The sequence below is a fragment of the Sinocyclocheilus grahami genome, unplaced genomic scaffold (genome assembly GCF_001515645.1).
Source record: "Sinocyclocheilus grahami isolate Dianchi unplaced genomic scaffold, SAMN03320097.WGS_v1.1 scaffold982.1, whole genome shotgun sequence".
Taxonomy (NCBI): Eukaryota; Metazoa; Chordata; class Actinopteri; order Cypriniformes; family Cyprinidae; genus Sinocyclocheilus; species Sinocyclocheilus grahami.
This window is the reverse complement of record NW_015506161.1, coordinates 594,431-605,739: the sequence shown is the minus strand read 5'-3', so window position 1 is coordinate 605,739 and position 11,309 is coordinate 594,431. Positions and strand designations below refer to the sequence as shown.

The 11,309-nt window shown below is 37.6% G+C and overlaps 1 protein-coding gene across 1 annotated transcript in view; it reads left to right on the top strand.

The window, feature by feature from the left end:
• The window catches only part of LOC107565124 (carnitine O-acetyltransferase), a 14,372-nt gene extending 3,491 nt beyond the window's left edge, over window positions 1-10,881 (top strand). Inside the window, exons 2-12 of the mRNA XM_016250337.1 lie at window positions 1,748-1,801; window positions 1,889-2,054; window positions 2,599-2,773; window positions 3,965-4,143; window positions 4,271-4,371; window positions 5,166-5,285; window positions 5,399-5,521; window positions 6,302-6,437; window positions 6,527-6,589; window positions 6,757-6,894; window positions 9,959-10,881. Coding sequence (XP_016105823.1) covers window positions 1,748-1,801; window positions 1,889-2,054; window positions 2,599-2,773; window positions 3,965-4,143; window positions 4,271-4,371; window positions 5,166-5,285; window positions 5,399-5,521; window positions 6,302-6,437; window positions 6,527-6,589; window positions 6,757-6,894; window positions 9,959-10,171 — 1,468 coding nt within the window. The 3' untranslated portion in view covers window positions 10,172-10,881. The remainder of the gene's footprint in view (window positions 1-1,747; window positions 1,802-1,888; window positions 2,055-2,598; window positions 2,774-3,964; window positions 4,144-4,270; window positions 4,372-5,165; window positions 5,286-5,398; window positions 5,522-6,301; window positions 6,438-6,526; window positions 6,590-6,756; window positions 6,895-9,958) is intronic.
• The last annotated feature ends 428 nt before the right edge of the window (window positions 10,882-11,309 follow it).

Sequence of the window (11,309 nt, the reverse complement as noted above, 5' to 3'; positions counted from 1 at the left end):
AGTCATAGAGCCAATCAAGTGGTTGGGGATTATTAGGAGGCCATGATTGACAAGGGCCAGGGGGGCAATTTGGCCAGGACACCGGGGTTACACCCCTACTCTTAACAATAAGTGCCATGAGATTTTTAATGACCACAGAGAGTCAGGACCTCGGTTTAACGTCTCATCCGAAAGACGGTGCTTTTTGACAGTATAGTGTCCCCATCACTATACTGGGGCGTTAGGACCCACGCAGACCACAGGGTGAGCACCCCCTGCTGGCCTCACTAACACCTCTTCCAACAGCAACCTAGTTTTCCTAGGAGGCCTCCCATCCAGGTACTGACCAGGCTCAACCCTGCTTAGCTTCAATGGGCAACCAGTCTTAGGCTGCAGGGAGACATGGCTGTGCATGACTACACATATACACTGCCTGGCCAAAAAGAAACAAAAAGGTTGCCATTTGGATTTAAATAAGCAAATATTGAAGCGTTTATGATTGGATCATTATTGCAGTGAGATGTTACAGGCATGTTATATGTTTTGCAACAATTCTTTTAACCCTAACTGATGCAGTGCATGGCTTTTCATTTTTTAAACAACCATGTTGGAAGGGGCACACATTGTCCATATTCCAGGATGACAATGCCAAGATTGGATCCAAATTAAAAGAACTGTTTGCAAACATACAACATGCCAGAAACATATTAATCACTGCAATAATGATTAAATCCTAGAATCTTAAGTATTTGCTTAATTAAAATCCAGACGTCAACTTTTTTTTTTTTTGGCAAGGTAGTGTATGTATGTGGCTTTATTATTGAAAAGCAAAGTGTAGGCCTATTGAAATATTTCCAAACTCATTTTGGAGAGGTCTTCAGATTTGAGGGTTTTAAGTTTCACATCGACCTTTGCTTGGCTATTTTTGGCATATGTGCTACTCATGGCATTGCACTGTTTTTTCAAAGGGATCTGCACTTCAGTTTCAGCCCTGTTCCTTTTTTAGATTTGCCCTTATAACTGGACAATCAACAACACCTATAGTGACATTTCATATCTAGGCAGATACACTAACAGTATGTTTACTACATAGGGTAGTATAAGGTTATAGAAAACCACCATGAGAGCATTACATGTGTTGTGTGGTGTTTGTATGTTTACATAACTTAAGGTGACCATGCATCCTCTTTTCCCTGGACATGTCCTCTTTTTGTACCTTAAAAAATGCATCCGGCCGGGATTTCTTAATTGCCCAAAATGTCCGGGATTCGTTGTTTTCTTAATCCCACTCCCGCTGAATCTCTGACCATTGCCGGCTGCTCCCGCAACATGTGTTTCTCTCCCACGATTTTGCATTTTGCTTTAAACCTATGATAAAACTTTCATGGACTTTTACATGACCTGCCCAACTCAATCCGAGCAGCTGACTCCATAATATTTTCAAGTAACGGCTGAAAATACATCTCTTTCATCTTCATTTGACCTAACTCTTACTCTAGCACTCTCTAATATAATGCTAATTCTAATTTTATCTGCTTGTTTTTTTAATTAAAAAAATTTGACTACATAACTGCGTTGTTCTCTGCTACTTGATATCTATAGTCTGCCCTTTTTCAGCCACAGGTTAACAGTATTTTTAACGCTGACGGTCCTTTGTGGGAATGAAAACAATGGTCTTTTTGACCTGTGTGCCTATTTTTCCTACAGTGACATAATATGTTTTCATAGGCTGTTAGGATTTAATAATCCCAGCATTCTCTGATTATAGGTTTGCTGCTAAACTTATTGCTGGGGTTTTGGATTTCAAAAGCATGATTGATAGGTGAGTGATTTTATTATTTTCTTAAGCAACTGTAAAGCGTACAGATGTATCAGCTTGTTTTAATGGATGTTCTTTACTGTGGCATAGTGAAACATTGCCTGTGGAATATCTGGGTGGCAAGCCTTTGTGCATGGACCAGTATTACCAGGTGCTGACTTCTTGTCGGATCCCTGGACCCAAGAGAGACGTCGTGGTGAACTACGCTATTGGAAAGACCCCTCCTTCCCACATCACAGTGGTTCACAACTTTCAGGTGCTTCTTGTAATAATATTTCACAATATTACTGTTTTACTCTCTTATTTTTTAGCATAAGAGACTTTCAAAAAATTACAAAAATCATATGACTCCAAAACTTGTTTATATATTTTTGTACGAGTTTTGAGATTTGACCATTTATTCTGTTTTTAAATGATTACTACAGTATTGTTTTGCAAAGCTATTTTCTATGAATGTGTAAGACTTCTAATTCATTAGCCGCTATAGGTAAATAACTAGAAGAATAGCAAAGAACAGTAAGCAGTAAAACTATTTGCACTACAAACTAGTGTGTTTGTAATTACAACAATCCATTAAAATAATATAAGAAATACCAGTTTGCAATATCAAGCAGCATAACAAGCTGTTTTGTGGCTGCACCAGCTCTTAAAAATAAAGTGAATATATTTGAGCTTTGGGTTTGATGCTTTGGTATTTGCCAGTGACATTGAAGTTGATTTTGTTAATAGGCGATACGCAGAAAGATAAAATTAAGAAAGATGAATATATATAAATATCTGTTTCTCTCTGTATTCCTCAGTTCTTTGTTCTGGATGTGTACAACAGCGATGGTTCACCACTGACTGTAGATCAGATCTATGTTCAGCTGGAGAAGATCTGGAACTCTTCCCTTCAGACCAATAAAGAGCCGGTTGGCATCCTGACCTCCAACCACCGTAACACCTGGGGCAAGGCCTACAACAACCTTATCAAGGGTGAGTTGACTGAAAAATTGTATGCTGTGTTTTTGATCAATTATCAGACTAGGCAGAAGGTTCATATTTCTTAGGCCTTGTTCAGACTGATTCATTTGATTATTTGTGTGTCCAATTGGAATCTGATTTAAATGATTTCAAACCACATATGAATGTAACTTGAAATGGACAGCGCATAGTGAGGCCAGCTGAGAGGATCATAGGGGTCTCCCTCCCCTCGATCCAGGACATCTATCAGGCACGCTGTGTATGCAGAGCCTCTGCCATTGTGAAAGATTCATCTCACCCCTCCCACCATCTGTTTGATCCTCTGCCATCATCTAACATTTCTTACATTCCCACAATTTTCACAATTCTACCTCATTTAACACTTCTGCCTTGTTATATTTATTGTGCTCGTCATGTTTATTGCTCATTATATTTAATGTGCTCTTATGTCTGATCCCTGTTGTCATGAACGTGTGTATACTTGTTTTGTCAGTGTCTTTGCACCTTGGTCCGTCAGAAACGACATTTCGTTCTTCTGTATACTGTGTATGTGGAAGAGTGACAATAAAGTTGAAGTTGAATTCTGATTTCATGAGATTTTTTTTGACGCACACAGGGTTAATATGATAGGATTCCAATCGGATATGCACAAAAATTGGATTTTGACTGACAGTCTGAACAAGGCTTTATTGATTTTCTTTACAAAGACTTATTTAGTTATCAGAAAACATGTTTTTTTTTTCATATGTACAATTCATATTATTAATTATCCTGTTAACGGTCAGCATCCTGCTAGCATTTGGCGCTCTTTTTTATTGCCTTTTTTTGCCACATCACATATTTTTGTCATATTTTATCATTTGAAAGCTTTAACACTCTCAATTCATCCTCTGAAAACCGTTTTGAAATAGGACATTGCGTTATCATGAAAATGGTACTTTAAATACTTTTAGTAGGCTCCTATTTTTTTGACATTTATTTAAATATATGTTTTAACGTACTATTTAACATACTATTTCAAATTCAAATTTCAAACATTCAAATTCTGATAAAGGATTGTGCAACTGTGCATAACCTGTGAACCCTGCTTAATTTTTCCACTCTAGAGCTCACATGAATTATTCAGTACTGGGCATTGTGTTGGTGGACATGATGTTTATTTTCCTGTGCATGCCTGTGCCACTCATCTTTATTTTGTTCCAGACAAGACAAATAAGGAGTCAGTGAGGGCAATCCAGAAGAGCATCTTCACAGTGTGTCTTGATGCACCAATGCCACGCGTGTCAGATGAGATGTACCATAACAAGGTGGCCGCTCAAATGCTCCATGGTGGAGGCAGTCGCTGGAACAGTGGGAACCGCTGGTTTGACAAAACACTGCAGGTTACGTTCATGCATTTATAGCTGTACATGTATGATCATTAAATCCAGTGTATGTTCAGAGGGTAGCTTGGAATCCAGATATATAGCGATATTCTTCTGTACCCAGACTCTTTTCTGTATCCCACAGTTCATTGTTGGAGAGGACGGATCGTGTGGACTCACCTATGAACATGCTCCAGCTGAGGGACCTCCCATTGTTTTCCTGGTGGACCATGTTGTTGACTATATGTAAGGATATGACATTTAATTCTTAATGAGATTTTTTTTAAAGGAATTTTCAGCAAAAAAAATGTACACTAAAATTCAAAGTTTGGGATTGGTAAGATTTTTTAATGTTTTAATCTCTTATGCTCACCAAGGTTGAATTTATTTGATTAAAAATACATACAGTAATTCAGTAAATCAATTTTCTATTTTCATTACTCCAGTCTTCAGTGTCACATGCTCCTTCAGAAATTATTCAAATATGCTGATTTGCTGCTTAAAAAATATTTCTTAATATTATCAATGAAAACAGTTGTGTTGATTAATATTTCTGTTTAAATACTGATACATTTCTTAAGAATTCTTTGATAAATAGAAAGTTCTAAAGAGCAGCATTTATTTGAAATAGCCTTTTTTGTAACATTTCAAATGTCTTTACTGTAAATTTTTGATCAATTTCATTTTTTATTTAAAAAATGTTTGGTAAACTGTAGTATAAATGTATTAATTAACAGGTATGCACCAATACTCATAAGCCGATGATTATTTTTTTTAAAGATTATTTTTAGGGGAGTGTTATATGATGTTAATCTAAATCTAAATAATCTAAATGCACAATCAAATACCAAATATCAACCACCACCAATAAATAAAAAAAACTATATGATAATGTGCTTCCCTAAACACAAGGCCCTGAATAGGTTGTTACTTGAATATTTCATGAATATTGAAATAAGTGAATAGTTGTTACTTTTTTGTGAAAGTACTTTTGTTCAGAAAGGTTGTAGATAATATGTCATGCAACATGTTTATAACAGGAAAAGAACTGAGATGGTACGAACTCCCATGATTCCACTTCCTATGCCACAAAAACTTCGATTCAACATCACACCAGAAATCAAGAAGGATATTGAGAAAGCCAAACAAAACATGAACATGTGAGCACATTTCAAACTGTTATAATGGTGTTTAAATCAATATTGACTTGTAATAAATGAATATTACATCATGTACAGGTACTTCTGTAATCCTCTTAATATCGTCTGTCTAGAATGGCGCATGAACTGGACGTTCGAGTGCTCAACTTCACACACTATGGAAGAAAATTCCCCAAGTCTCATAAAATGAGTCCCGATGCATTCATCCAAATGGCTCTGCAGTTGGCATACTATAGGTGAGTTTGACATCCTAGTGCAGAATAAAGCACTAAAACCTCTGCTCATCTCTACCTCTCAAATCCCTAGTCCTTCAGTTAGCATTTTTTCACATCCCAATGGGTTCTCTCACTTAATTTCCTAGGTTGCATGCATGCCACTTATACCACATTTCTTCTTGTCAACATCTTTAAAGGTCAAGTATGTAATTTTTTTATGTTAAAAATAAATACTCTCTTCTGATTTTAGTTTCATGTGAAGAGTGATGTAAGTAAACCATTTGTAGGTTGAGTTCCTCAAAGAGTATAAACACTGTAGTTCTGATTGTTTGAGTGACCCAACAAGTCAACCTCTGGCTCAGTCTGGGGCAGCACTACCTGTGTAGGTACTTGCATAACCAAAGAGGGTTTAGAAACAATATTTTTTGCAATTCTGTTTAGTACCACTACTGGCGTATAAATTACATACTTGGCCTTTAAAATATGCAATTCATTCAGAAAGTGAAGAATTGCATAAACTGACCAAAGGTGAAACGAATTGCAGCTTTTACTAAAATTACTAATGTGATTACCAACTTCAATGAGTTTTTTTTAATGTTTTCACAAAGTAGAAAAGTTGCATGTGGATAAAAAACTAAATTAACTAAATTAAAGTGTGGCAAGATATGGGTCTTTTTTGGAGTCATTGTGCTCTTCAGTACTCAAAGAATGCTAACTGACAAGAAATGCAAGGTGTTTATGTACTTACATGTTCCTATAACCATTCCGGTCCGCTGATGATTCATCTTGTTCCTGTGTTAGGATGTATCAGACCTGCTGTCCGACCTACGAAAGCGCCTCCTTACGCATGTTTAGACTGGGCAGAACTGAAGCCGTTCTATCTACCACCACAGAATCGCTCCAGTTCACAAAAGCCATGGATGATCCATCAGAACATGTACAAGTTTACATTTTAGTAGCATTCTCAGTTGTTGAGTACTTTTACACGTTATTTATATCTGTACTGTTTCAATTTCACATTTGCAGAATAGTGAGAAAGCAGCACTGCTCGATAAGGCCATCAAAGTCCACAGAGAGCACACACACATGGTGAGCATCATGTGATCTTAAAATATTTACACGTTGGGCATGTTACCAAGAAATCTCAATGAATATGATAAACATTTAAGTTTTTATTTTTTTGTATTGATGCTGTTACAATTCTGCCACTCTTTTTGCCTCCTCTTGATCTCAGTTTTTGTTTCTTTTGTAATCAGGCCATCCATGGGCACGGTATAGAGAGGCACATGCTGGGTCTAAAGATGATGGCCATTGAGGATCTGACATCTTTACCTGAGATCTTCATGGACACGTCGTTCGCTGTAGCTGCACATTTTAATCTCTACACAAGTCAGGTTTGTAAACTCAGATCTTGAAGGCTGATCCACACCACATCTAAACACAGTATTCACTTCTCTTCTGGGCACATTATAACAATCTATATACAGAACTTAGTTATTTATGGAAATTAGCCTGAATTTATTCACGCGAATGCCACTTTATGGTGAAATTTATTCTACTTTTTAAAAAAATATCTTGTTCATCATTTTCAATATAATCAAAGTAAGTGGGAACAGGATTTGTCAAGTTCAAAAATGACAAAAAGCATCATAAAGTAACCATTTACATTTACTTACATTAATTGTCAAGGTTACTTTCTCCAAAAACAGTTGCAATTTAGTTTTTCAAGACCACCATTTAACAAGCTTGTTTTGCATTTTTGCTACTGTACCTTTAAGACGTCTATGTGTAAATGACCTCTGTTATTATTAGCTAACCTCTTTGCATGTGAAATGAGTTGCAGTGCTTTCTATCATTTTGTGGGTTTGCATAGTTGGCCTGCTTTACATTGCGTCAGGTTCACAAAACAAATGCTCAAAACGGTTTAGGTTGAAGTGATGAGACAAGGGACCTTGCTACAAATAGACTTAAGCTGCTCATAACATGAGATCCTTCAGAAAGGTTATTGTGTATTAGCATAAGTGCTAACCCTCAGCCCATAATAGCACAATGCTTGCTAGAATCCCAAAATATAGATATTGTTTATTGTATATTTGGATCCCCATTAGCTTCCACAAAGTGGTTGCTAGTCTTCCTGGGGTCCACAAATCAATCCAAGACAAACAGTCTTACAAATAAATACAATATATAGTAATAGTACCTTCTTCTGGTGTATCTACTCTGCTCCCTTTGAAGATACTGAATAGGCAATGATAATGAGGTTTGTCCTGGTGGTTATGGTTTTGTTAGAGTCTACATAGTACTTCAGATATGGTACTTTTGTTTTGTCTAATTTAAAGCCCATCTGGAGACTTTTGAGTAACAGTGTCTCACTGTCATGTAATACCTTGCAAGTTATTCTGCCTAAGTTGATGCCCTTTGATATAGTTCTACAGATACATAAATCTGACAAGTTCGCAGTAAATGCTTCCCAGGTGGCATCTCTGTGATATGCTGCAACAGCTTTCTGCTCCAGTTAAAAAAAAGGATTGTTTTGGAACTGTGTTCACAACTGTATTGGTATTAGGGGTGCTGCAATACACCAATGATATTTATGATAACATTTAAGGCATAAAAAATGTATAACATTTTAATACTACACCTACAGTAATACCATCTGTTTGATACTCCGACATGGTAGATGGCAGTACTGCACCTTAAAGGGATTGCTCACCCAAAAATGAAAATTCTGTCATTAATTACTCACCCTCATGTCGTTTCAAACCCGTAAGACCTTCATTCATCTTCAGAACACAGAATGTTCCCAAGTCCAGAAACATAGCAAGGAGATCTGTAAAATAATCCATGTGACATCAGGGGTTTAACCGTAATTATACAAAGCTACGAGAATACTTTTTGTGCGCAAAAGAAAAAAAACGACTTTATTCAACAATTCGTCTCCTGGTGCCATTCCGTGTGGCGCAGCTGACACAGAACAGCATACGCTGTTTACGTTCCGTGGATATTCTCCAAAATGGTGCTATAGGGTGACGCGATATAATATTGCTATACAGAATTTTCATCTTTGGGTGAACTAACCCTTTAACGCTGGTTCCCACATGAAGTTCCAAACATAAGTTTGGGAGGAGCCTAATCATCCTCTCCTGTCAATCATCATTACGAGCGTATATAAGCAGCAGTCATAGTGCCCTTCCAGAAACTATTTTTTCAGCATCCCTCTGCTTCCCCATTTCCTTCTTAGGCCCTGTCCCAAATCGCACCCTAAACCTAATAAGTCCACACTTTCGTGACGTAATCCCACTTTGACTGTTGGGTAGAAGTGTGCATCGAGGGCGCATAGGGGCTGCAAAGGGGGCGCTCATGAGCACCCTTCAGAAAGCTAAAATGACGAATTGGACACCCTATGGTCTAATGAACTTGATTAACACTAGCATGCAGCAGCCATTGTAAGTCTGCAAGACCGTAAGTGCGCATGAATATGCTATTTGGAACAGGGCCTAAATTTCTCTCATTCTTCCTTCACGTAGTGCCATTATAGAGGGGTTTCAGCTTTGCGTTCAAGACAAGACAAGTTTGTTTACTATTATCTATCAAGGCTAAATAGGCAGGCAAACTCGTGAACCATCATAAAATGGAAAAAAAGAAGATGATGCAGTGGCTGCATGTAAATATGCACACTTCCATGCGATGTAGTAGGTGAAAAACAGTATGTGAAAAGAGTAGCATGTCTGAATTAATTAAAAAGTAGGTGAAAATACCTGGATGAATGTAGTGTAGTGTAGTCACATTTACCATTGTTTAGCAAATGTGTGTGTTTGAAATCCAGTAATTTCAATAGAAAACCATAGAATCAGGAATTATGCTGAGGGCAAAATATTTCTGCATACAGATTTCGCAGTAGGTTCAAGTCGCTGCTTTGATTTGTCTATTGACAATGGACCTTTATTAGCTGCGAAATTTTGCCGCAGCGTGGTGCCTTTACAACTTCTGGTGCGATTCTGAAGTACACATTAATTTGACACTTCACTATCCCATGAGGCCATGGGAGAGGATTTATGATGCAACCGATGCTGGTACTGTAGTTCACAAGACAATGACAAGATGATGAATGTAATACATCCGCATTACATTCATTTTACACACATTCATACAGTAATATATCAGTCACAAACTAATTGCTTATTCAAAATAAGTAGTATGCAATTTTAGACACAGCCAGTGTAGCTATTATGCTGCACAAAATCATGTCAGAGGAGATGACAGACGACCTGCAGACTAAAAAAGTTAGCTAGCCATTTTTTTTGCATTCCAAAACAAAATAAATGTAATGATGAATTTGCTAATGTTCTTTGGGTGTACTGTCCCTTTAAGAGTTTGAATGCTGTGCAAATCTCTCTCCTGTTGTTATGAAATGCAGCATTTTCATGTAAGCTGTGGTTGTATTTTTTTGTTTTTCAGGTTGGATCAAAGACAGACTGCGTTATGTGTTTCGGACCCATGGTTCCTGATGGTTACGGTATCTGCTACAACCCCATGGATGACCATATCAACTTCGCTGTTACTGCCTTCAACAGCTGCGAGGAAACAAACGCCACGAAACTGTCACAGTTCCTAGAAGACTCGCTTCTGGACATGAAGACTCTTCTGGAGCAGGTGTCTAAGACCCAGTGAGTGACGACACTTCATTAATGGCAAAAGAAACAGAAGCCCTGAAACACTTTCAGACTGGAGGCTTTCAGTGGCATTAACCTGACATATTGGTAATATTGGTATTCCATATCTTAAAGGTGACGTGTGTGATTTTTTTCAGTATGCAGAGACTATAAGCAACTAAGAACACCATTCTTAGGTTGATTCCCTTGAAAAGTGTAAACATTGTGACTATGTGGTGCTTTAAAACTTTGATTTGTTTGTTTGAGCAACCTGACAAGCCTGACACAGTGACAGTGACCCAGTAGTGCGAGTTTGAGACTTAACTATCTCCAACCACTGGATATCAGAAAACCAGTTTGAAAACAGTCATTATTTTCGCAGGGTATTTAGTGATTACAAACATAAACAAGGACAGCCAGAAACACAAACTCATTCTGTTTTTATTTCAGTTTCAACTGTAAAAATGGTAAGTGTGAGAAGGCTCTTGATATTATTCAGTGTCATATCATGTTAAACTGAAGTATACTTCAGTTTTTTACCTGTATGCTAGGGTATGTGTACAGTGACACGATTTTTGGCTTCAGTGCACTAATTACTTTGCTTACTTTGTTACACTGGCACAAAAAATCCGATCTTTCGCTCACATCTGACACAGATCGGAATTTGTTGCACACGTGTAAACACAAAAACCCGCACAAGATCCAATTTTTTTACATCCGATCTGAGCCACTTCCAAATGTGGATTTTAATCGGATACACATCGGATATCTGGACATCCGACCTACGTCTAAACGCACATATCCGATTCTCCACAGAACTCCCAATGCGAGGGCGACACGTTTGCTCAAAGATTTTTAATGGCGTTTTAATGCCGGCGTGCTGTATGCGCTCGCATTTTATTGAGATGGAAACTTTTTATAGGTAAGAAATTGCACATTCAGGAGCTGGTTTTCAACCCCAGCCCCATGAATTTTGAAAATACAACAGCTAAAAGCTACATACATTTCTCAGCAATGAGGTGATAACTTAGCAGTTTTTGTAATTAAACCGACAAGCTTGTTTGCAATGCTTCACAATCGCTCGCTCGCACGTGGGTGCATGCGTTCGTTCTCTCGCTCTCTCCTTAATTTCAATAAATATCAACTTTATTTCACTA